This window comes from Callithrix jacchus, chromosome 2 (assembly GCF_049354715.1).
Source record: "Callithrix jacchus isolate 240 chromosome 2, calJac240_pri, whole genome shotgun sequence".
In the NCBI taxonomy this organism is placed as follows: domain Eukaryota; kingdom Metazoa; phylum Chordata; class Mammalia; order Primates; family Cebidae; genus Callithrix; species Callithrix jacchus.
The window spans coordinates 130539848-130567324 of record NC_133503.1 but is presented as its reverse complement, the minus strand read 5'-3'; the positions used below and the strand labels follow the sequence as shown (position 1 = coordinate 130567324).

Here is a 27477-nt window from a genome sequence, read left to right as displayed (position 1 = left end):
GAACTCCTGGTCTGAAGTTGTCCTCCTGCTATGGGTGTCCAAAGTGCTGGGATTACAGTTGTAAGCCACCATGCCCAGCCACAACTAAATTATTTTGAGTGGCATTTTTATCACTTTATGACATCTATATTCAAAAATAAAAACCAGAAAGTACTTTAAAGTCAAATAAAAATAGCTTTGATCTCTCTCCTGCTGCCTTATAAAGAAGGTGCTTGCTTCTCCTTTGCCTTCTGCTATGATTTTAAGTTTCCTGAGGCCTCCCCAGCCATGCAGAATTATCGGCTTCTTTTATCTGGATGTGGCTATGGCCACTAACAGCTCCAGATTCATACTGCCACCTGAGAAGTCTCCTTCTTCCTTCTGTCAAATTTGGAGTATTAGGAGAATGCCTTTAAGTGGCCCAGCTTGAAACAATCACATACCCATCACCATAGACATAGTGTGTGATGCTACTACAATTGGCAACCTCGATTAGAGCACCACAGGGGAATGAGGGTAGGATCCAGGTGACAGAAAAATGAACAAGTAGAAAGTCAGCTTGAGGAGTCTTCCCAAACAAAGGAAAGATCAAGGAGATCCAATTACTCGAGCAACTGTGCACAAGATCCACGGACATTCATTTATGCAGTCAGTTAATGATTTCTTGAACACTTAAGTTTCAGGAAGTATTCTAAGCAATTGGGGTGTAAGTCAGAAAAAAAGAGACAAGGTTCCTGCACTTGTGACACTTATTTTGTAGTTGATTGAAACAGCCAATAATCATAAACAAGATAATTTCAGATAAAAATAAATGCTCTAAAGGAAATAAAAAAATAGTTTTGGAGGTTATTTCTCTTTTGCAAAAGGCTAATCTATGGTCTTTTTAAAAAGTTTATTTAATTTAGAAGTCTTGGGAGACATGATATGTTTAATAATTTTTATTCAATTTGAGTCTCCCGAATAACACTATTTCTCTATTTTAGATGAACAAGATTGTCTTCAAGATGTACAAAATGCACATGATTCCAACCACTGCTCAGTTTCTTCAGAGTTGGCTTCCTCACAGCTAACTTCATTGCTCCCAAAAGACCAACAATGCGTTAATAGTTGTGCCTCATCAGACATAAGCTATGAAACAAATGAGAGTTCCCTGAATGAAAAAACACTCAAGGGACTTACTACTATTCAAAATGAAAAAAATGTAACAGGACTTGATCTTCTTTCTTCTGTGGATGGTGGTACTTCAGATGAAATCCAGCCTTTATGTATGGGACGATGTAGTAAACCTATCTGTGATCTGATAAGTGACATGGGTAACTTAGTTCATGCAACTAATAGTGAAGATGATATTAAAAAAATATTGCCAGATGATTTTAAGTCTAATGCAGATTCCTTGATTGGATTGGATTTATCAGTGTCAGATACTCCCTGTGTTTCTTCAACAGACCATGATAGTGATACTGTCAGAGAACAACAGAATGACATCAGTTCTGAATTACAAAATAGAGAAATCAGAGGAATCAAAGAATTGGGTATAAAAGTAGATACACTTTCAGATTCCTGTAATTACAGTGGAACAGAAAATTTAGAAGATAAAAAGATCTCTAATCAGTTAGAACCAATCGTTGATTTTAACACGTCATCTGCTTTGACTCAACAAAGTTCCAAAATAGTTGATGCCAAAGACAAATTACAACAGAAGAGCCAGCCATGTGAATTACTAAAAGATGATGACTTAGTAAAGGAGGAAGTCAATGTGGAAGTCATAAATGCTGCAGAATGTTTAAAAGAAGAGGGCAAGACAAATGCTCTGTCTTGCAGCCCTCCAAAAACTGAAGATTTATGCTTAAGTGATTTAAATTCAAGAGTTGAAAATTTCAAATTACCTGACTTTTCCTTTCATGAAGGTAAGACTGTTACATTTATAAAACAATCCGCACAAGAAGACTCAAGACATTTAGACCTTACAGATAATGAAATAATCCAAGATTCCTCTTCAGCTTTACATGTTTCCAGTGAAGATGTGCAGTCCTCATTGTTAGGTCTTTCGGTATCTGGGAATATGTGTGGATCACTAATTGAAAGTAAAGCACAGGGTGATTTTTTACCTCAGCGTGAGCATAAAGATAATATACAAGATGCAGTGACTATACATGAAGAAATACAGAAGAGTGTTGCTCTAGGTGGGGAACCATTCGAGGAGACTGATCTTTTGAAACAGGAAAAATATGAAAACATACTTCTTCAGCCATTAATTGAAGGGATGGAAAACAGAAAGGTAGATCCTGACCAGACAGTAATCAGAGTTGAGTCTTTGGATGGTGGTGACACCAATTCTACAGCTGTAGAAACTCAAGAAGGACTTTCTGGCACTCATATCCCAGAGTCTTCTGATTGTTGTGAAGGTTTTATTAATACTTTTTCAAGCAATGTTATGGATGGGCAAGACTTAGATTACTTTAATATTGATGAAGGTGCAAAAAGTGGCACACTAATTAGTGATGCTGAACTTGATGCCTTTCTGACAGAACAGTGTCTTCAGACCACTAACATAAAGTCTTTCGAAGAAAATGTAAATGACTCTAAATCGCAGATGAATCGGATAGATATGAAAGGCTTAGATAATGGAAACATCAATAATATATATTTCAATGCAGAAGCAGGAGCTATTGGGGAAGGTCATGGTATTAATATAATTTGTGAAACAGTTGATAAACAAAATACAATAGAAAATAGCCTTTCTTTAGGAGAAAAAAGTACAATTCTAATTGAACAAGGGTTACCTACCAGTAAGTCTGAGATTACAAATGAATTACCAGTCTCTGATATTAATAGTCAGTCTGTTGGAGGGGCCAGACCTAAGCAATTATTTAGCCTTCCATCAAGAACAAGGAGTTCAGAGGACCTGAATAAGCCAGATGTTCCAAATACAATAGAAAGTGAACCCAGCATAGCAGATACAGTTGTTCCAGTCACTTGTGCTATAGATTCTACAGTTGATCCTCAGGTTAGCTTCAACTCTAATTACATCGACATAGAAAGTAATTCTGAAGGTGGATCTAGTTTTGTAACTGCAAATGAAGATTCTCTACCTGAAAACACTTGCAAAGAAGTCTTGGTTTTGGGCCAGAAACAGCCTACTTGGGTTCCTGATTCAGAAGCTCCAAACTGTATGAACTGCCAAGTCAAATTTACTTTTACAAAACGGCGACACCATTGCCGAGCATGTGGGAAAGTAAGTTATAAAAATCTTTTAAGTCTTTTGTTCTTTTGAGACATTTTAAACAAATATAATGTGATAGAAAAGGCTGATTAACAGATAATTACAAGATTGAGTTAGTTTAAAATCAGTGTTTTTCATCTACCAGTCAGGAAATATATAAAGCAGTGTCATTTTGCAGATTGCTTGATCGTTGAATAAATGTTACATTATCAGGGGTATTAATTACATGCTGGGAAATGAGAAACAATTAATTACTAATTTTTGTGAAATTTAAGAATATTTGTCCTTGTCTCTAATAATTGACACATTAAATATTCCAGATATGGTCAGATTCCCCTTTGTCCTGAAATATTTAATTTCAAGACCAGTCTACAGCTAGTGTTGTGATCACTCCAGAGCAATTTGTCTTACACAGCGTTCAGAATATTGAAGCTGACCTTGAGATCTGACTGACTGATAACAGTCAAGATAAAAAAGATTGTCTATAAACTGTAAGGATTACCTTTAGAAATTCTGTAACATTTTTTATTCAGATTTTTCCACAATACATTGGTTTCAGATCAGTCCTATTCTTTTTAGCAAAATAGTATTTTGCTTTAAAAAGTTTCAAATAAAGAACTACAGAGAACTTTTTAATATTATAAACTTATTCATTAAAGATAGTTTTTGTTCCCTTTCTAGTGAACAGAATTGATTTAAGGAATTCTTATTGGAAATGTGGTATTAAATTGCAGAAATCTCATTTAAGTTACAAAAAAAAAAAAAAAAAAAGAAATCATTTAAGAACTCCACCTAGGATTAGGGTGATTAGGAAAATGATTTATATAATAAGGAAAATGAGTTTTGGTTAATTAGGTTTAGAACCTCCCCACACCGCCTCTAGTAATTGTAAACATTCTTGAAACAAAAACAAATTTGACATTTTATTCTTTATAGGTATTTTGTGGTGTCTGTTGTAATAGGAAGTGTAAACTGCAATATCTAGAAAAGGAAGCAAGAGTATGTGTAGTCTGCTATGAAACTATTAGTAAAGGTGAGTATTAGCTTGACATATTTTCTTCTAGTAATTGAATATATCTTAAAATTAATTGGATTGTGATGACAAAGATAAACTTCTTTATTTTCTTAAGGCAGGGACCTAGTGTTGAATTATCTGGCTTAGGTGGGACATCCCAAGGCTTGGTTTCTCTTCTTTTTGTTCCACTCTCACAATTAATACTACCAATCTGGAAAGGAAGCATTCAATTTCTGGAGTGGCAGTCATTAACTTTTAACAGGTACCAAGTCCCTAAATGCTGCATTTCATCTGCCTATTTGTTTTTGTCATTATCATTGTCATGTTCATCATCTTAATCTAAATAAACACTTGTAGATACCTATCAAGTAGTACTGAATATTATTTATTAATAGCACAGGGCAAGATACTAGTTCATACCCTTTAGAAGATAACAACCTAAAATGGAAATATAAGATAAGGTGGTAATATTTATGATTTTATAAATTCATAGGACTGCCACACTATTTGCACATTTCTGTCTCATTTTTTTTTTCCTTTCTCAACTTCAGAATTTTGCATATGTACACTTCCCATTATTTCTTTGGCTCTCTAGCTACAATTATTAGCAATAGTCTTGGTGGTCTTTGAGTTCTCACAGGGTGTGTGTTGTGTTTTTTTCCCCAAATCCATGTTTGTTCTTTTGAGTACCACTTGCCATTTTTAAAGATTTGTTGACAGTTTAATTCCCAGCAAATATTACTTGGGCCTTCTTTGACCAGACCTATGCACTAGCTCAGGCACTGCATCCTGTTAGCCAGGGGAATGAATACCCGATAATAATTTGTTTTTCTCTTTTGAATGAAGATAAATTTTTTCAGCAATTCTCCAAAATCTCTGATGTGAGTCTGTTAGCCTGAGGTAAGCTGCTCTTCTCCCTGATGTTGACCTCTGCTCTGGAAGATAACAAAGTGTAAATCTTTTTATATTTCCATGTTACCACCATTGTTTATGAAGAGGTTAGTTTAAGTGCTTATAGTTGTTTTGTTTTTTCTTATGCTGTTTCAGTAGCCTAGAAGATGACTGCTGGTGCTGTTAGCCAAGGGAATCTGCTAGAATTCAGAAATTTTAGAGCAAGCTCCCACATAATTATCTCCCCCACTTAAAAAGAAATTAAACACCCATGAAGTTTTGAAATGTTATTTATGTTGACAGGTCAGATTTTTGGGTGAGCATTCAGGCATATTTTGACCAAGGGTCCAGGAGAGGAGAAGATAAGGTTATTAAAGACATTCAGTGGAATACTGAGATCAAGCTTTGATTTTTCAAAGAAAATACTGTGGAATGAGCTTATTTAGTTATCTGTTTAAATTTATTTTTTTTTGATATCTTAATAGCATATAGTTTCATCTTCAGCGATATTTATCATTAATTTATATGCCACAAGAAAGCATAAATAAAAAATAGGGTAGAAAATAATAGAAGTGATCATTTAAATTAATGGTATCAAATAAGAGAAAGATGGTTCATGGGTTGTGAGACACATTGCGTGGAGGATTGGAGGAAAAAGATAATTTGAATAGAGATTGTGAATAATAAGAAAGCTGTCCTGAGATTACATGTGTTTCAAGGAAGCATGCATGTGAATGTCAGTAAGTAGATTTGGGGCAAGTTAGAAATTACTTTGAAATCCAGAGTAAGGTGTTTGGATTTCACTTGGTTAATGGAAATCATTTTATAAGTGCCATCATTCAGTGGCACTTGAGGAATATTTTAGCAATGGCAACATTTACAGCAGATCAGTTTGGAGAAATGCTGAAGGGAGAGCTATCAGCGTTGTTCCTTGTGTTTTGGATGAAGGATCATTCAGCAGTATCCAGGCACTATTCTGCATTCTGAAGTTGAAAGTGAGAGCAAAATAGATGCTATATTCTCATGAAATTTATGAATGTATGTAGAGATGGACAGTAAGCAAAAATATGTCAGATGGTGATAATGCCCTAAATTAAAAAATTTATAAAGTGTAGAGTGATAGTTTATAGATTATTGGCAAAAGGAATTTTTTTTTTTAGTTGGAGTCTCACCCTGTGACTGCGGTTGGAGTGTAGTGGTGTGATCTCAGCTCACTGCAACCTCCTAGGCTCAAGCAGCCCTCCCATCTCAGCCTCCCGAGTAGTTGGGACCGCAGGCACACACCACCACACCCAGCTAATTTTTTGAGTTTTTGGTAGAGACGGGGGTTTTACCATGTTGGTAGTTTTTGGTAGAGACGGGGGTTTTACCTAGGCTAGTCTCAAACTCCTGAGCTCAAGCAATTCACCTGATTTGGCCTCTCAAAGTGTTGGGATTATAAGCGTGAGCCACTGTGCTGACCTTAGGTAGTATTTTTTATAAGGTGATCAGAGTAAGACTTTATGGTAATATGACATGAGCAGAGTCTTGAAGGAAGTGAGAAAATAAAGCTGTGTAAGTACCTATGAAAAGAACGTTGTAGGCCAAGGGAATAATAAGAGCAAAGTCTCTAAGCTGGAGGAGTACTTACTTGAGTGAGGAGATCTGGGTGGCTGGATCATAGTGAATGAGTGGGGTTGTAGTGAGAGATGAGGTCAAACAGGTACCTGGGAAAGTGGAGGAGGTAGGGATGCTAATTATGTTGGATTTTGTGAGCCATTGTAACAACTTAAATTTTCACTTTAGCCATTAAGGGATTTTAAGCAGAGGAATGATGAGATATGATTTATGTCTAAAAGAATCTCTCTAAACTATCTTGGAAATAGACTCTAGGGGTACAAGGGCAAAAACAGAGACAGTCATGTTAAATAAGGGTTATTCTCTGTGGATATCAAACATACACCAGATATAATATCAAAATAACTTACTGGTAGCTTATCAAAGTGGCATGCTGCCACACATGGACACTGGGAGGGGAGCATCACACACTGGGGTCTCTTTTGGGGGACAAGGGAGGGGCAATGAGGGGTGGGTGGGGAGGCTGGGGAGGGATAACATGGGGAGAAATGCCAGATGTAGGTGATGGGGGATGGAGTCTGCAAACCATATTGTCATGTGTGTACCTATGCAACAATCCGGCATGATCTGCATATGTACCCCAGAACCTAAAGTACAATTAAAAGAAGAGCCTGTGCTAGTAGCTACTCAGACAGTGTCTTTGCCAAGTGCTACTACTTTTTCTTGATTAGCCATTTCTTTCTTTTTCCTTACAACTTAAAAAATAGAGATTGTAATTTGCTTGGACGTAAATTACAAAAACATCTGAGATTTTAACACTATTGTTTTCCCCCTTATAGCTCAGGCATTTGAAAGGATGATGAGTCCAACTGGTTCTAATCTTAAATCTAACCATTCTGATGAATGTGCTACTGCCCAGCCTCCTCAGGAAAACCAAACATCCAGTATACCTTCACCGACAACTTTGCCAATCTCAGCACTTAAACAACCAAGTGTTGAAGGTAATAGGAGAAAATGCTGTGTCTTAGACTAAAGATAAATTATTGAAATAGAAATTCTATAGTGTAGCCAGAGTCTAGTCAGGAAAGAGAAACCAGACTAGATATCAAGAGGGATTTAATACGGGGAATTGGTTACACATGCAGGCTGGAAGACTGGAAGAGCAAAAAGGCTGTGCTCCAGTGCCTCAGCAGTTAGTAACTGCAGGAAGCAACTGTTATAACTGGAGTTTGGGGCTACAAAAGGGGAGAGGCTAGAGCTCGGTGCAGGAGAACCAGGAGGTGCTTAAATATCAGATGTGGGAGTCAGAAGCTATGGTCATGGCACCATCAAGAGGCCTCATAGAGTTGGTGCTCAGATGACTGAAGTAGAGCTCCAGATTTGATGTTAGGAGTATTGAAAATCATGAGTCCAGCAGCTGTATCTGGTGGTGCTGCTGCTGCAAAGAACCTTGCAGGAACCAGAAACAAAGAATTCCTTCTCATTTCTTCCCACCTTATGGTCTCCCACCAGTGCCTGCTATTGGAAAAACCTGACCAAAGCCAGTAACAAGAGAGTCTGGGAATTGCAGTTTCCAGACTTCCAACCTGGCATCCAAGAGCCCAGTGTAGAGGGTGAGCTTGGGTTTGAGAGGCAATAGGTAAATAATTGTCCTATCTCCTTTTCGTTAAAAATCTGTTTTTAATTGTATATTTTACCACAGCAATGTTTTTTAAATCTATTTTTAAATCTTTGAGTTACCTGTTCTTTTTTCCAACCTGTCATCACTTAGCATCTTGAGTAAAGCACATGCATGTCTTTAAATATGAATTACTAGTCTGTAACATGCTAGAAAAGAACCATAAATGTCAGTTAAAGGTAAACTTGGATCCTTCTATTTTTGTGTACTTAAATTTATTATTCGGTAGCTATTTTTTATTTATTATAATGAAATGAGACTCCGCATTATATGTTGTATATTATAGCTCTAAAGATGAATAAATCTGTGTTTAAAAATATGTACATAGTCTTATGTTGGTAACCAAAGTGATTAAATTATAAAAATGTTGCAAATACAAGAAAGATATTTAATATGTCTACCTACATTGTAATATATATATATATATACATATATATATATAGATAGATAGATAGATATAATTCCAATTTTTTTCAGTGTTTATTGTGTTCTGGAAAGTAGACATTGAATCTTTGTTTATTTTTAAAATATTGTTCTAAAATCATCTGGCAGAGATTTTTATAATCTTCCTCTATAGATGCTTTGTAAGAAAAGAGAAAAATGTTTATGTTGATATCTAGTTATTTCCTTCAAATTTGGAAGGAAATATTAATCAGTATTAATAAAGTTCAGTATCCACATTATAAGAACAAAAAAATGTTATGCTTCTCTTGCTAAATAAAAGTAAGAAATGTCCCGTGGTAGTAAGAAATGTCCTGTGATATTAAGAAATCTCAAATGATCCTGTTACCTTTTTTAAGTTTTTAAATGTCTATTCTTCAGTCTACTCCACTTTTCATCACTGTACCTTAGGCCCTAAATTTTATTCAGTCTCTTCTCCACACTCACACAAACTTACCCTCAATAATATTGGCTTTAAATCTTCTTCCCCCTTTGTCTTTAAGGTGTAATCTCTCCTGTCCACTCCTCTTCAGAGTGATTCCCAGTGCCACCTCTGGTCTAATATGCTATGAATTAGGTAGATCTCCTGTCCATTCCTTTTCACAGTATATGATTTTCAGGGCCCTCCTGGTCTAATATGTTCCTCTTGTATGAATTAGATAGAAACGGACTCCACTCAGGGCAGATGAATCACAAAAGGTCGTTTCTCTAGATCTTTGTAGCCCTGAGAATTCAGGGGTTGCCAATCAATAGCAAAAGGCTTTTGAAAACATTTCCTGATCTATTTGGCATTAAATCATTGTAATACTACCAGATTAAAATGTTTTACTTTTTCAATTGATTCTAGGACTATGCTCCAAAGAACAGAAGAGAGTATGGTTTGCAGATGGTATATTGCCCAATGGTGAAGTTGCAGATACAACAAAATTATCATCTGGAAGTAAACGATGTTCTGAAGACTTTAGTCCTCTCTCACCTGATAGGCCTGTGGTAAGGAATTCAAAGAATAACTTATTGACTAAATAAAATTTTATTTTGTAGATAATTCCTGGTGTGATTACTAGAGTACCTTTTTTTTTTTTTTAACACTTTGAATTTCCTAAAATAAGAGATGGATTGATATAGTGAATATATTTTTAATTTAACCCCCTTTAAAAAAATAGAGAGCTTGGGCGCAGTAGCTCACACCTCTAATCCCACCACTTTGGGAGGCTGTGGTGGGCAGATCATGAGGTCAAGAGATCAAGACCATCTGTCAAGAGATCAAGACCATCCTGGCCAACATGGTGAAACCCTGTCTCTACTAAAAATACAAAAATTAGCTGAGTGTGGTGGTGTGCACCTGTAGTCCCACCTACTCAGGAGGCTGAGGAAGGATAATCGCTTGAACCCGGGGGGCGGAGTTTGGTAGTGAGCTGAGATCACACTACCACACTCTAGCCTGGTGACAGAGACAGTCTTGCTGTGTTGTCCAGGCTAAAGTGTAGTGGCATAATTACCACTTAACTGCAGCCTCTAATTCCTGGGCTCAGGTGATGCTTCCACCTCAGCCTCTCAAGTAGCTGGGATTACAGGTGTGAGCCACCATGCCTGGTTTAGACTTTACTGTTAAAAAAAACTTCTTTTTAATTACTTTTTTTTTAGAGATGAGATCTCACTATTTTGCCCAGGCTAGTATCAAACTCCTGACCTTGAGTAATCCTTCCATCTCATCCTCCTGAGTCATTGAGATTACAGGTGTAAACCACCACACCTGACAGATTTTACCTTTTTTTTTTTTTTAAAGAGAGTCTCTGTCACCCAGGGTGGAGTATAGTGGTGTAATCTCAGCTCACTGCAACCTCTGCCTTCCAGGTTCAAGTGATTCTCCTGCCTCAGCCTCCCAAGTAGCTGGGATTACAGACACCTGCCACCACATTCGGCTAATTTTGGTGTTTTTAGTAGAGATGGGGTTTCAGCCAGGCTCTTTGTTCTCAAACTCGTGACCTCAAATTATCTGCCCACTTTGGCTCCCAAAGTGCTGGGATTATAGGTGTGAGCCACTGCACCTGGCCCAGATTTTAACTGTTTTTAAATACCAATTTAAGGGACTGGTTCTCATGCTTTTGGTCTCAGGACCCCTTTATACTCTTAAAAGTTATTAAGAACCCTAAAGCACTATAGGGTTTATGGGTTATACCTATTGATAATTACTACATTAAAGTTAAAATTCAGAAATTTAAAAAATATTTATTAACCAATTGCAAAATAAGGCTATTACATTAGCAGAAATAATGTTTTATGAAAAATTTTTTCAAAAGTTTAGTGAGAATAATGGGATTGTTTTACATTTTTGCCAATTTCTTTAATGTCTGACTTAATAGAAGACAAACATATTCTCACATCTGGTTCTACATTCAGTGTGTTGTGATATGTTATTTTTGATAAATTATATGAAAAAAACCTGGGACCTCACCAACTCCCTAAAAGGGTCTTGGGGACCCCAAGGATCTCTGCACCACCTTTTGAGAGCCACTGGTATGGGGAAATGTAACTGAGATTTAGTAATTTAATTTAGACTAATATTTATTTATTTTCAAACATTCAAGAAAATATGTGATGATATTTATGCTTACATTTACATAAATGTGCTAGGTGTTAAACAGAAGATATAGAATATAGAATCCCAGATCACTAAGAATTCTCATAGAGTGGCACATACTCATAGAAGCAAGTATTCATGTATAAATTAGGAATGTTTTATGCATTAAATAGATTTATTGAGCATCTACTCGGTGCCAGTCACCTGGTTGATCCTGGGTACATGTATTAGAAAAGATGGATACTAGGCCAGTTATGGTGGCTGACACCTGTAATCCCAGCACTTTGGGAGGCCAAGGTGGGCGGATCTCCTGAGTTCAGGAGTTGGAGACAGCCTGACTAGCATGGCAAAATCTCATCTCTACTAAAAAAAGTACAAAAATTGGCTGGGCATGGTGGCTCACACCTGTAATCCCAGTACTTTGGGAGGCTGAGGTGGGTGGATCATGAGGTCAGAAGATTGAGACCATCCTGGCCAACATGCTGAAACATCGTCTCTACTAAAAATACAAAAATTAGCCAGGCGTGGTAGCAGGTGCCTGTAGTCCCAGCTACTCGGGAGGCTAAGGCAGGGGAATCACCTGAACCCAGGAGGCGGAGGTTGTAGTGAGCCCAGACCACACCATTGCACTCCTGCCTGGTGACAGAGCAAAACTCTATCTCAAAAAAACAACAACAACAAAAAACAAACAAACAAAAAATTAGCCAGGCATGGTGGCACATGCCTGTAGTTTCAGCTACTAGGAGGCTGAGGCAAAAGAATCACTTGAACCCAGGAGGCAGAGGTTGCAGTGAACCAAGGTTACACTACTGCACTGCAGCCTGGGTAATAGGGTGAGACTCAGTCTCAAAAAAAAAAAAAAGATAAAAGATGGATACTTATCGGCTCTGTTGAAGTTTACATCTGGTAGAAACATACGCTGTTTGTCAAGAGTTCATGAGCCAGATTTTACAAATAGCCATAATTACCATGGATATGTTTCCTAGCTAGCACTTACTGTCAATCTATATTAATGAAAACTCTAAACAGGCTAATAAATATTAATCGAGTTCATAAATGGTTCTTATTTAATATTGACTTCATACAGTCTAAAAAGAAAAAGGCTTTATTGAAGTAGACTTTATGTAGTTTATTCCAGGTGGTTACTCTTGTGGAATATAGCTAAGGGGCAGCTTCCTAACCACTCCCCTCCCCTTCTTCCTGCCTTGTCCCTCCCCACCAAGTACCCAAGGGCTTTTGGCTATCATAAGAAGGGGAGAGCCTTGGGTTGAACTAAACTCACTGTGTGATATGGTGTGGAGTATGGTATCTTGAAGTTCTTCTTGCCTCATTTTTTCCAGTCTTAATATTAAGTCATTAATACCTACCTGAGCATGCAGTAAAATGAAAACTATGCTTCTTCATACCTTATGCTCCTGAATTTGAAGAAGCAAAATCATACTATTTCTTGGGAAATTTGACTTTATGAGAATTTCTGAACCCATTTTGGTTTTTATTTATTCTTATTAAAAAGATATGTTTGACTATAATGATCACATTTCATAGTTGAACAGAGAATATGAACTTGTTAATTTTTTTGTTCCATGTTTTACAGATATTAAACACAGTGGATCATTCTCATTCTACTACAGTGGAAAAGCCAAACAACGAGACAGGAGAAATTACAAGAAATGAGATAATTCGGAGTCCTATTTCTCAGGTTCCATCAGTGGAAAAATTGCCTATAAACATAGGAAATGAGGGGTTACCTACTTCTAGTTCATTTACACTAGATGATGATGTTTTTGCAGAAACTGAAGAATCATCTAGTCCCACTGGTGTCTTAGTTAACAGCAATTTACCTATTGCTAGTGTTTCAGATTATAGGTTACTGTGTGGTATTAACAAGTATGTTTGCAATAAGATTAGTCTTCTACCTAATGATGAGGACAGTTTGCCCCCACTTCTGGTTGCGTCTGGAGAAAAGGGATCAGGTAGGAAAGCAGTTATTTAAATTTAAAAAGATTTTTAAAAATACTGATGAATTTTGTCTGTGACATATGAAATATATATTTTTAAACTTAGTTTGGTTGCAATATGTACTAGGCTGGTATCTTTTGTTTACAGAAAGTCTTACTATATAAAAACAAATTCTAAAAATATTTTAATGTTTATGATCCATTTATCACATCTGACTCCCTAATTTCGAATGAGGAAAAATCTAATACAATAGGGAAGCTCATAGACTTTTAGCCCAAAGAAATATTTACATTGTATTGGGATTTTGACGCCACATTATTACTATTTTTTTTTTTTTTCAGGAGCATGGTACCTAAAGAAAAGAGCATTAGATTGGATAACAAAGCTAGGGATTTTAGTTCCTTTTCTGCTATTTGTTACATCTATGACTTAAAATGTGTTACTTAATCTCCTTGGGCCTCAGTTTCTTTTGTAAATAGAACCTAGGAATTTCTTTTGTTTATTTGTTTTTTGTTTGTTTGTTTGTTTTGAGACGGAGTTTTGCTCCTGTTACCCAGGCTGGAGTGCAATGGCGCAATCTCGGCTCACCATAACCTCTGCCTCCTGGGTTCAAGCAATTCTCCTGCCTCAGCCTCCTGAGTAGCTGGGACTATAGGTGTGCGCCACTATGCCCAGCTAATTTTTGTATTTTTAGTAGAGACAGTGTTTCACCTTGTTGACCAGTATGGTCTCGATCTTTTGACCTCGTGATCCACCCGCCTCAGCCTCCCAAAGTGCTGGGACTATAGGTGTGAGCCACCGTGCCCGGCCAGAACCTAGGTGATTTCTAAGGTCCTTTTCAAGCAGGAGATTCTGTGGCTAACCCCTGCCTCAGAGTGGTTTCCTAGGATAGACACTTGTCACTCCAGGCATTATGTCACATTCTGTAACATGAAATGATGGTTCTTTGTGTGATAATGTATGATTGAAGCTTAGGATTTCTGTTCTGTCAGTGGGAGCCATTACATGAACCTAGCTGTAGTGGCAAAAATATAGAATACAGTGAACCCTGTTCTTTGCAGGCCATGCATATCTTTCTATTGATTGTTAAGATTTTTTTTTTTTTTTTTGCTACCTGTTCACTGATAGAGGCATAGGGTAGCAAGCAGCTGATAGAGGCATGTGGTAGCCAGCAGCATATATAATGTGGGTCTAGACAACTTTCACAGACTTGTACATTTCAAAAATGATAAATGGAGTGTTACATCTATTATAAACTGGAATCCACTTTATAAAAGCATTTGTCTTAAAACTTTGAAGGTGCTAAAATTGTATACATTTGCTGTTTAATCAACATATTATAAATATACTATGTGTATAATATAGTATTACAGTATTAACAACTTTACATGGAAAAAGTAAAAATTAGTATATAACAGTTGTCTGGGCTGTTGATTGATTTTATGAAACATGTTTGCTTTTGTTTTTAAATTTGATCAGGCCACTGGTGGATTTATAAATTTGTTTTCTTGATTTGTAAACATATTTAATAGAATATTTATCCTGATTAGTATATTACTTTCATCATTTAGTGCCTGTAGTAGAAGAACATCCATCTCATGAGCAGATCATTTTGCTTCTTGAAGGTGAAGGATCTCCTCCTGTTACATTTGTCCTAAATGCTAATCTACTCGTGAATGTCAAATTCATATTTTGTAAGTAATAATTTATCTTTATTTGCTTAATTGGTAAGCAGGATTTCTGAATTAATTACATCTTCAGGTTAGATTTTGACTGGCAGTGGTTAGAAATAAACAGCATTGGATATTGGTTTCAGCCAGATATGACTATAAATAAATTTTGCAAATTTATGTTCAGTGGGACTTGAAACACAAGCTTACAGAGTTTTTTTTACCATCCCTCAGTCAATCTTAGGTTAAGGTCATGGGCTTATATAGTTGAGCTGTATTTTGATACTCATGATACAATTTACTATATCTCCTATGGCTTTTAGATAAATTGAAATTTGGTAACTGAAATAAGCAGGAATCCTGATTTCGTAGCAATAAAGACAGTTTTTTTAAGTAAGAAACATGAGACCTAATTAAAAAGGAAGTAATTCTTAATAATCTTCACTACTCAATAATGCATCTATCAGCTTTTCATTCTATTTAAATTCTTACCCACTACATTTCAGCATTTAGTGCATCTTTTATTTTAGTGTTATTTATTAATTGACTCCCTATGATAATCATTTTTCTTATTTTATATGAATTTTATACAGTTCAATTTAAGATTTTCATGAGGAGAACTTTGGGAACACAAGGAATTTGAAAAGTTGTGTTAAATGCAAAAACAATTGTTCTTAGTTTTTTGGTTAATAGAAATTGACATTAATAGTTGTATTCTTTTATCAACTAAGATTCCTCAGACAAATATTGGTACTTCTCAACCAATGGATTACATGGCTTGGGACAGGCAGAAATTATTATTCTATTATTATGTTTGCCAAATGAAGATACTATTCCTAAGGACATCTTCAGACTATTTATCACCATATATAAGGATGCTCTAAAAGGTATGGCATTTTATTTTAAATTGTTCAGACTAGGGAATGGATAAATCAGTTAAAGGCATTTATGCATTTGACTCTGCTAGCTATTTCAAAGATTTATTTTTGTGAAGAGATTGCTGATTTCTGAAAAGATCTTAATAATTATTTTGTCTCCTTAAAACTAGCATTTTATGTGATTAGTGTTTATATGCAGATTTTTATATTTTAAAAATGGAAATATATCCTTGTGGGTTTTTTTTTTTTTTTTTTGAGACAGTGTCTTGCTCAGCCACCTAGGCTGGAGTGCAATGGCACAATCTTGGCTTACTGCAATCTCTGCTTCCTGGGTTCAAGAGATTCTTCTGACCCAGCCTCCCAAGTAGTTGGGATTATAGGCACAGGCCATCATGCCCAGCTAATTTTTGTATTTTTAGTAGATGAGGGTTTTCACCATGCTGGCCAGGGTGGTCTAGAACTCCTGACCTCAAGTGATCTGCCCACCTCAGTCTCCCAAAGTGCTGGGATTACAGGCATGAGCCACTGTGCCCAGCCTGCCTCCTTGATTTTTTAATGTGTCTATGTAATTTCCTTACTGTCATTACAAGACTGGGAGATATGGTAATTTTTCACTTGGCCATGCAGTGAGGAGAAACATGGAAAGGTTGGAAACATTTTCAAATTTTTGTTCATAATTCTCAATATCCAGGAATAACTTGGAGCTTTGTGTACCAAAGGTATTCAGTAGTTGCTTTTGCAAGAACAGAAGTAAGGAAAAAATTCTATAGTGTCTTAAGATAGTTTATATTGGGACATTCAAACTCCGAACATTTCTTCAAAAACAGTAACGAAGCAACTTAAAATCTTATTACTAATGAATTTATTTGCAGGAAAATACATAGAAAACTTGGACAATATTACCTTTACTGAGAGTTTTCTCAGTAGCAAGGATCATGGAGGATTCCTGTTTATTATACCTACTTTTCAGAAACTTGATGATCTCCCATTACCAAGTAATCCTTTTCTTTGTGGAATTCTTATCCAGAAGCTTGAGATTCCCTGGGCAAAGGTTTTTCCTATGCGTTTAATGTTGAGATTGGGTGCAGAATATAAAGGTAAGTTTTAGAGTCGTAAGTTAAATTGCATGTTTTCAAATATACTGAATGTAAACTAAGACTTTCAGGGAATCATTACATCAATTTTAGTGGATTAATGGAACTACATTTGTGTTGCTGTGCTTTTAAAGTTCTAATACAACTCTCTTCTACCAGGTTCATCTAGATAACTGTGGTATGTGTTCAAGTTTCTAGATGTTCATAAGTTATTTTATTACCTAAAACTTTTCTTCTTAAATTTGAGAACAAAACAGAAAACAGTACAGATTGAGTGTGCTATATCTGAAATGTACTGGATCAGTGTTTTGGATTTTGGACTTTTTCAAATTTTGGAATATTCACAGAATACATACCAATTGGCATCCCAAATCCAAAATCTGAAATGCTCCAGTGAGCATTTCTTTTGAACATCACGTTGGCATTCAAAAAAGTTACAGGCCAGACATGGTGGCTCATACCTGTAATCCCAGCACTTTGGGAGACCAAGGTGGGCAGATCACTTGAGGTCAGGAGTTCAAGAACAGCCTGGCCAATGTGGTGAAACCCTGTCTGTACTAAAAATACAAAAATTAGCCGGGCAAGGTGGCAGGCATCTATAATCCCAGCTACTTGGGAGACTGAGGCAGAATTACTTGAACCCAGGAGGCAGATTTGCAGTGAGCCAAGATCGTGCCACTCCATTCCAGCTTGTGTAACAGAGCAAGCCTCTGTCTCAAAAAAAAAAAGGTTACAGATTTTAGAGCATTTTGGATTTTAGGTTTTCAGATTTGGGATGTTCAACATGTGTTAATTACTTTTGTTAAAATTTTCTTAAAAGCACATACTGTTGGGAGTTGTTATGTTGCCTATATATTAAGAACATAAATCATTGCCTCTCTCAATTTTTCTACATCATAAAGCCAAACATAAAGGATTTTTGGGTTAGCGGTGCTGCTGTTTTCAGTTACTGACCACAATTAAAAGCTAGCTATTTTTAGAGAAGTAAGTGCTTAAAAATTATAGTGCTTTTCTAAGCTTGATTATTCTTATTTTTATATTCTGATGTTTATCTCTCAAAAGTGACATAGCCTGTATCATTTATATATATGTGCATGTGTGTATATTATTTACCCTTGACACAATGGGTGATTCTAAAGCTGCTATGATGTTTATATATATGGTTCTTTCTGAATTAGAATTATTTCTAATGTTAAACTTTTTTGAATTCTTGCCATATCTTTTATCTCTGACTTTTTTCAAGAAATAATATATTTATTGCATTTGAAGTACCTCAAATCTAATGAACTTTTCAGACATTTGATTCTAATATAATTTAGTAGAGATTTTCTTGGCGGAAAATTAAATATTGAGAAGCTATAAAAATGGTGATTGCTATTTCAGAATAGACAAATTGAGAGAAGGGATAATCTATTTGGCACATTTTATTAAACTGTGATTTTGGGGATGGAGATTCCTTACCATTCAGGATTTACATACAGGATGCTATTAACTTGTGGGAAAAATAACAAAATTTAATTTGCATCTCAGGTTTTGTACTGTGTGAACCAAAGAGCTTAAGAAAGATTAGGGCAACAAGCTGGCTAATCAAATTATTATGGAACGTGTCTGTAAGTATGGCCAGTATTTTGACCAGTAGCACTTCTAGATAGTAAGTCTGATTTTCTCACACTGAAGCTTGGAGAATCATGGAGCAATACGAAGGACTTCTCATAAATCACAGGGATTGGAACTGCAAAGCTTTGATAAGCTTTTTATCGGTAGTGAGAGGAAACTGTCAGTTATACCTAGAAGTTAATTCACCTCAGCTCTTTTCTAAATTATTTCTGTTCTGCTAGATTTTACATAGTCAGGCACTTTGACATTATTGGTGCCTATGTCTTTTTAGATGTGAACTTGGTGTGTGTGTGTGTGTGAGTATATGTGTGTGTATATTTTGTTAAAGAGGTAATGTACATTTGAAAAACCTAATGCGAAAGTTAAAGTCCCAAGAATAAAGACTGAAAGTAACTGTTTCAAAATAGTAATTTTATTTTTATTTTTTGAGGCGGAGTCTTGCTCTGTTGCCCAGGCTGGAGTGCAGTGGCGTGATCTCAGCTCACTGCAACCTCCACCTTCCAGGTTCAAGAAATTCTCCTGCCTTAGCCTCCTGAGTAGCTGGGATTACAGGTGCCCACTACCATGCCTGGCTAATTTTTGTGTTTTCAGTAGAGACAGGGTTTCTCCATGTTGGTCAGGCTGGTCTTGAATTCCTGACCTCAGGTGATCTGCCCAACTTAGCCTCCCCTTTTTGTGTATTGGTTTCCCTGACTCATCTGTATACTTCTTTTATCATGCTGAACCAAGAACTTTAAAGTTTGCTACCATTCATAAATTAGCACAATTGAATATTAATTATTTATGTCTTAAAAGTCTTTAGTTCTTTGTATTTCTCTTTAATCTGTCAGAAATTTATAGAGTTCTAACCAGCTATCATAATTTTTCACCCCCTATAATTTTGTGGAAACAAGATATATAATGAAAAAATGAAATACTTTGGAATCAGACAAGTCTAATTTCAAACCTGTTTCACCAATTATTAACTTAGTCACTATGAGCAAGTTGATTAATTTCTGTGTCTCAACTTTCTCATTTATGAAATAGTATAGACACACTTACTCATTAGGTTGTTGTTGAATTTAAGATAATGCATGTATAGTTTCCAGTTTCAATGTAGCATCTAGTAGATACATAGATATACAGTAAGTGTTAATATTATCTCTTGGCTGGGTGTGGTGGCTCATGCCTGTAATCCCAGCACTTTGGGAGGCCAAGTTGGGCAGATCACCTGAGGTCAGGAGTTCAAGACCAGACTGACCAAAATGGTGAAACTGTATCTCTACTAACAATACAAAAATTAGCCAGGTGTGGTGGCGCATGCCTGTAATACCAGCTACTTGGGAGACTGAGGCAGGAGAATTGCTTGAACCCGGGAGGCAGAGGTTGCAGTGAGTCGAGATCCCACCATTGTGCTCCAGCCTAGGCAATAGAATAAGACCCTGTCTCAAAAAGAGAAAAAAAAATCTCTCACTTTCCCCTGAGAACTGATTGAGTACTATTTATACCTAATGTTTGTTTTTAAAATGAGAATTGAATGTAACAAATTCAATAATTTGTTTTGTGTTTTTGTTGTTGATAGTAACCAGTTTACCTTTCTCATGTATAGCATATCCTGCTCCTCTAACAAGTATCAGAGACCGAAAACCTCTTTTTGGAGAAATAGGACATACTATTATGAACTTACTTGTGGTGAGTAATTGAACTATTTTATTAGGTGTTTTTATACTGTTACTTTCAAACTTTATTTAGCAAATTTTACACATTTATATTTGCCTACTTTAATTTGCTATGTTTAATATAATGACCATTCATTTACAATAAATCCTAATTATTTTAACATATTAGTGCTCAGTTTTTGATGAATTGCTCTTTAGAACATACTGTCTCCTCATGTATGTTGTGTACCTGATTCTAATTGCCTTTTGATTCATTCTCCTGCAGTTCTTGGATATTTAGGTAATGTAAAAACTCTACACAGACCTCTTAAAGTTGTTGAAACTTTTGTAAATGTGTTAGTAAAGTCAATCAGTCTTGTGATTTTGAGCAAATTATGGTCTTAGCTTCCTCATTTGTAATAGGAAGTGTTGGATTAGATGATATCTAAAGTTCTCTTCCATCTATAATTTTTGTAATTTTGTATTTCTCTGTTATCATAGAAAAATATTTCAGTGGACTTACTTTTATTTATACATGCCTAGTTTGAAGACCTTTTCTATTTTGGAAGTTCTGTAACTAGAAAGAGGAGATACCCTAAATATTACAAAATTTTTCCTGAGAATGATATTCTTTATTACTTTTGTAGAGAAGGATTTCTTGAAAAAGGATTTAATGGATGGGAAAATGCTTATGGATAGTAGTTTATGGTAATGGGATTATTTTATGCAGGACCTTCGAAATTACCAGTATACCTTGCATAATATAGATGAACTATTGATTCATATGGAAATGGGAAAAAGCTGCATAAAAATACCACGAAAAAAGTACAGTGATGTAAGTATAATTGTTGTATTCAAATGACAATTATTGAACATTAGAGTTCCTTAGAATTATGTCACATTACATTTTTTATTTTGAATTAGACTATATTGTATTATGGCAACAATAAACATTGTTTTTGAAATCCTAGAATTTGTTTACTAGTAAATAATCTATTTCATTGTATTTCTTCTTTTTTTCCTTACTGTTTTATTGAGGTGATTACTGTTCAATTGAAGCGATTTTATTTTAAAACATTTGTTTCTATCACATTCCCAGGGAGTTGTTCAGACCAAAGCTTGATAATTATGAAGCTGGTCAGGAATGTGGCTCTTAGAATAAGCATACAATGTTAAAAGTGTTTCTAGACAAATGTTGTTGTTTTTGTTTTTATTTAGGTAATGAAAGTACTAAATTCTTCTAATGAGCATGTCATTAGCATTGGAGCTAGTTTCAGTACAGAAGCAGATTCTCATCTAGTCTGTATACAGAATGATGGAATATATCAAACACAGGCCAACAGTGCCACTGGCCATCCTAGAAAAGGTGAGCATCATGATTCAATTAATAGAGTTCCTTTCAAAGGGGAAATAAATGTATATTTACTTATTTGCTGAATTGTTGGTGATAAAACAGTATGCTTTGAAATTTCAGCTACATAACAGATTTAAAAATTGCTTCTAATTTTCATTTTTCTCTTGTGCTATGTTAGGCTTACAGACTTGGAAAACTATATGCCTTTTGACATATTTAGGTTCCATATATCCCATAGAGTGGGAGTCTTTCTTAGAATAATTTCTTTCTGAAATAAGGTATTTCTTTTCACATTTGTTCACTCTCTGCTCCACCAACTCTTAGTTGGGGGAGCACAGGGTGATAAGGATAAGAATGATTTATAAAACATAACAAACAGCATCTATGAATGACATTACTCTCAGCTCTGGCTGAATGGCTTCAGTGATTGCTCTGATTACCAAACCCTTGCAGTAGAAGGCCTAACAAATTGAAAGTTAAATGGAAGCATTTAATAAAATTAATACATTATTATAGGATAACATACCTAGAATAATCTGACATTCTGGTTGCTAATAAAATTTTTTCTTCTGCTTATAAAAGTAATATATACTTATTTGTAGTAAACTTAGAAAATGCATTTTGAAAAGTTGTAGAAAAAGTGCCAAGATATAGTCACTATTGACATTTTACTGTGTTTTCTTCTGTATATTATATGTAATATATGTTAAATAGATGATTTTATACTGGATATTTATACTTTTATATTATACTTTATTCCTTAACATATTGGCATTTTTGCCATTAAAATTTAACAACTTTTGAATATTCATTTGTTGAATAGGTATATTTTTATGTGGTAAAATTAAAAAGGTATAAATATTTATAGTGAAAAATCTCCTTTCCTCCCTTGACCACCCAGCCATCCTCTTACTCTCCCTACAGGCAACCAAACTAATGTTATCAGTTCTTATATATCCTCTCAGAAACATTTTTTGCTTTAATGTATATTCAAGAAACACACACATACACATCTATCTCTTTCTTCCACTTTTTTAGACAAGTCATAGTGTTTTTCCATTCTTACCTTGCTTTTTTGTTGTTGTTAATACACTTTGGAGATTATTCTATGTTTGTATATAAAAAGCTTTTATATTCTACAGAACTTTCCATTTTATATGTTATGCATTCTTTAACTGTTCCTTATTGATGGACATAAGTTGTTATCTATCCTTAGGGGCTATTTATAAAAATGGTACAGTGAATGGCTTTGTATACATTTGATCCTATCTATAAGATAAATTCCTAGGAGTGGAATTGGTGTGTTAAAGGATACATTTACTTGAAATTTTAGAAGAAAATTGCCAAGTTAGGGCTCCATAAAGACTGTTCTTTTTTTGTGCTCTCACCAGTAGTGAATGTTTGATTTTCTACCCTCTTACTAATACAGGCACAAACATTTAAAACAGTCTAATAGTCCATTAATTATTAATAAAAACATTAAATTATTATTTTATTATGTATTTTATTTACTTTTTTTTTGAGACAGAGTCTTGCTCTGTTGCCCAGGCTGGAGCACAGTGGCGTGATATCAGCTTAGTGGAACCTCCGCCTCCCAGGTTCCAGCAGTTCTGCCTCAGCCTCCTGAGTAGCTGGGATTACAGGCACCTGCTGTAATTTTTTTTAGTTTTTAGTAGAGACGGGGTTTCACCATATTGACCAGGCTGGTCTTGAACTCCTGACCTCAGGTGATCTGCCCTCTCGGACTCCCAAAGTGCTGGGATTACAGGCGTGAGCCACTGTGCCTGGACGCATTAAATTATTTTAATATAATATTGTATCTTAATTTTTTAAAAGTTTTCTAATGTAAGTTGTGGTATAACATTTATTGAGTACTTCAAATGTGCATATCCACATTTTGCACTTAACAAATATGTAATATAAAAATGAGCAGTTTAAAACAAATAATTCTTGTATTTCTTGATCAGTGACAGGTGCAAGTTTTGTGGTATTCAATGGAGCTCTGAAAACATCGTCAGGATTTCTTGCTAAGTCCAGCATAGTTGAAGGTATGAGTTTCATTTTTAATGTTGTTTTAATATAGAGTTATTTTTTTGCAACCTTTTAAAATACATTTGATACTTACAAAAGAACATATGTAAGTTATAAAGTGCAGTACCACAAACTTCTATGAATTCATCAACCAGCACAAGAACTAGAAGACTTCTCTCTCTCTTCCGCCTCTCCCCAAGAATTAGTGACTGGACTGAATACTGTGTTTATCATTCTCTTGCTTAATTGTTTTTTACTTTGTATATACATCTGCCTAAACAACATATTGTTTGTGCTTATTTAGGAGATATATAAAAGTGAAATCATTCTTCACATAGTCATATGGAACTCCCTATTTTCATGCAATATGAGTTTCTAAAATTTATGCATGTTGTTTCTTACAAGTATAGTTTATTCATTTTAAATGCTGTTAAATAGTTTGTGAATGTATCACAACATATTTATTTCCTGATCATGAACTTCTGGGTTGTTTCTCTTCTGAGAATATATTCTAGAGTTTCCCTAGAAACTTCACAAGTTGGTTGTACCAATATATATTACCATCAGAATATATAAAATTTATGATTGGCTTGTATTTTCTCTAAATGTGATTTTATCAGACTGCTTAATTTGTGTCAATTCTGTAGGTATCTCTGAATATAGTCATAATTAGCATATCCCTAATTACTGATAAGCACAGCATCCTGTTACGTATTTATTGGACGTGCATGTTGCCTCTTCTGTGAAATGTCTATTCATATCTTTTGCCCATTTTTCTGTCGGGTTGTGTGTCTTTTTCTAACTGATTTGTAGTTACACAATTTTATGTATTTTATATTCCTTCTCTACCATTTTTAGTGTCTTTTTAAATAGTTCTCATTTTAATACAGTATAATTTATGATTCTTTTATAGCTAATGTCTTTTAAGAAATTTATCATATGATTTAGAAAGATATTCTCCTATGTTGTCTTTGAAGATTTAAAATTTTGCCTTTCACAGTTAAGTCCTTAATTTATCTGGAATTTAATTTTATGTGTTATGTGAGGAAGAGAAATCCAGTGACTTTTTTTGTCATTTGAATAGGGATTGATCTAGCATCAGATATTGAATTGTCCCTTTGCCCGAGTAATCTTTAATGCTATCTCTGTCACATGGCATGTTTTATTTGCATGAGAATCTGTTTCTGGGCTATGTTCTTAGCTTTTATTGTGTTTTAGTCAGTTTGTTTAACTCTGTACTGATACCATACTATTTTATTGTTTTTGTAAACATTTTCACTTTTACTATGAAAAAATGAAGCATGTATAAAAGTAAAAAAGTATAATATGATAAACATTAATAGAACCATCACCCACCTTTGACAGTTATCAATTTATAATCAACCTACTTTATCCATACTCCTTACCTATTCTTCCCATTGGTTTATTGTTATTATATCATTTCATTCACAAATAATATGTTTCTAAAAGAAAAAGTAGTTTTTCAGAAACATAACCACAAAACTACAGGTTGAACATTCCAAATAAAAAAATCTGAAATCTGAAATGCTTCAAAATCCTAAACTCTTTGAGCGCTGGCATGACTCTCAATAGAAGTGCCCATTGGAGCATGTCAGATTTCACATTTCAATTTCAGATGCTCAGGTGCTAAGTATATAACGCAGATACTCCAAAATCCAAAGAAAATCTGAAATCTGAAACACTTCTGGCCCCACACACTTCAGATAAGGGATATTCAACCTGTATTATCACACATAAATATTTTATCAATAATTCCTGTATATCCAATCAGTAGTCACATTACCCCCATTTTCTTAGTAGTCAGTATCCAAATAAGATCCAATCACTGCAATTGATTGTCTACTCTTTTAATTATGTCTGTTTTCAGTTTTTTTGTGATTAATTCTTCTTAATCAGTTTGGGCTGCCATAACAAAATACAACAGATTGAGTAGCTTAAAAAACATAAATTTATTGTTTCACAATTCTAGAGGCTAGAAGTTCAAGATCAAGGTGCTGACAGGGTTGGTTTCTGGTGAGGCTTGTCTCCTGGGCTTGTGGGTAGCTGTATCCTTACATGGCCTTTTCTCTGTGTGCACTCTCAGAAAGAGAGTGAGCTCCAGTATCTCTTCTTATAAGAACACCAGTCCTAGGCTGAGCACAGTGGTTCATCCCTGTAATCTGAACACTTCGGGAGGCTGAGGCAGGCGGATCATTTGAGGTCAGGAGTTCAAGACCAGCCTGGCCAACGTGGTGAAACCTCATCTCTACTAAAAATACAAAAATTAGCCAGGCATGGTGGTGTGATCCCACTACTTGGGAAGCTCAGGTAGGAGAATTGCATGAACCTGGGAGGCGGAGGTTGCAGTGACCTGAGATTGTGCCATTACACTCCAGCCTGGGCAACAGAGCAAGACTTTGTCTCAAACAAACAAACAAAAAACACCAGTCCTTTCAGATTAAGGCCTCACCTTTATGACTTTATGTAGCTTTAGTTATCTCCTTAAAGGCCCAACTCCAAATACAGTTACATTTGGGGGATAGGGCTTCAACATATGAATTCTGGGGGAACACGATTCTATCTATAACATTTAGATTTTCTAATTCTTTTAAAATCAATTATGGTAGTATGTGGCTTTCTAAGTGTATTAGTCCATTTTCACACTGCTATAAAGAACTGCCTGAGATACTACTTAGCCAAGGGCCTTGTGGCTAGGCTGGTTCTCTCCTTTCTAATCAGAGGTCTCTGCTGTGAACATGCTCCACCAGATTGGGCCAAGAAGCATTCAACCTTGATCCCCCCTCTTTGTATTTATTGGAACTGGAGGTAGTGGAGCAGCCCTGTATCTCTTGCATCTGGTATTGTTCAATACGGATGTTTCTTGGGACAGAAAGAACCACCCAGAGCCCTGGAACAAACTGGGTCCCAATGATCAATACAAGTTCTACTCAGTGAATGTGGATTACAGCAAACTGAAGAAAGAACATCTGGATTTCTAAATGAAATGTTTCACTATAAAGCTGCTTTAAAATGAAGGTCTTCCAGAAGCCATCCACACAATTTTCTACTTAACCAGGAAATATTTCTTCTCTGAATGCATGAAATCATGTTGATGTAATCTATTGGAGATTACACTGATTAATAAATAACTGAAACTTGAAAAGAAAAAAAAAAAGAACCACCTGAGAGTGGGTAATTTATAAAGAAAACAGGTTTAATTGACTCACAGTTTAGCATGACTGGGGAGGGTTCAGGAAACTTAAAGTCACGGTGGAAGGTGAAGGGGAAGCAAGGCACCTTCTTCACAAGGCAGCAGGAAGAAGAAGTGCTGAGTTAAGGGGGAAGAGTTGGTTATAAAACCATCAGATCTTGTGAGAACTCACTTGCTATCATTAGAGCAGCATGGGGGAAACTTGGTCTCTCCCTTGACTTGGGATTATGGGGATTACAATTTTTTTTTTTTGGGATGGACTTTCACTCTTGTTACCCAGGCTGGAGTGCAATGGCATGATCTTGGCTCACCGCAACCTCTGCCTCCTGGGTTCAGGCAATTCTCCTGCCTCAGCTTCCCGAGTAGCTGGGATTACAGGCACACGCCACCATGCCCAGCTGATTTTTTGTATTTGTAGTAGAGACGGGGTTTCACCATGTTGACCACGATGGTCTCGATCTCTTGACCTCGTGATCCACCTGCCTTGGCCTCCCAAAGTGCTGCGATTACAGGCGTGAGCCACCACGCCTAGCCCGGGGATTACAATTTAAAATGAGATTTGGGTGGGGACACAAAGCCTAACCATATTATTCTGCCCTGGCCCCTCCCAGATCACATGTCCTCACATTTCAAAACACAATCATGCCTTTGCAGCAATCTC

The 27477-nt window shown here is 35.7% G+C and overlaps 1 protein-coding gene across 11 annotated transcripts in view; it reads left to right on the top strand.

Moving 5' to 3' along the window:
- Window positions 1–27477, top strand: part of ZFYVE16 (zinc finger FYVE-type containing 16) — a 56919-nt gene that overhangs the window by 21524 nt on the left and 7918 nt on the right. For all 11 annotated transcript variants that reach the window (XM_035291284.3, XM_035291280.3, XM_078365270.1 and 8 more), the window contains 12 exons: window positions 963–3214; window positions 4139–4235; window positions 7505–7666; window positions 9632–9774; window positions 12960–13338; window positions 14896–15018; window positions 15726–15881; window positions 16745–16969; window positions 20172–20254; window positions 20951–21055; window positions 21439–21586; window positions 23542–23622. In XM_035291284.3, coding sequence (XP_035147175.1) covers window positions 963–3214; window positions 4139–4235; window positions 7505–7666; window positions 9632–9774; window positions 12960–13338; window positions 14896–15018; window positions 15726–15881; window positions 16745–16969; window positions 20172–20254; window positions 20951–21055; window positions 21439–21586; window positions 23542–23622 — 3954 coding nt within the window. The remainder of the gene's footprint in view (window positions 1–962; window positions 3215–4138; window positions 4236–7504; window positions 7667–9631; window positions 9775–12959; window positions 13339–14895; window positions 15019–15725; window positions 15882–16744; window positions 16970–20171; window positions 20255–20950; window positions 21056–21438; window positions 21587–23541; window positions 23623–27477) is intronic.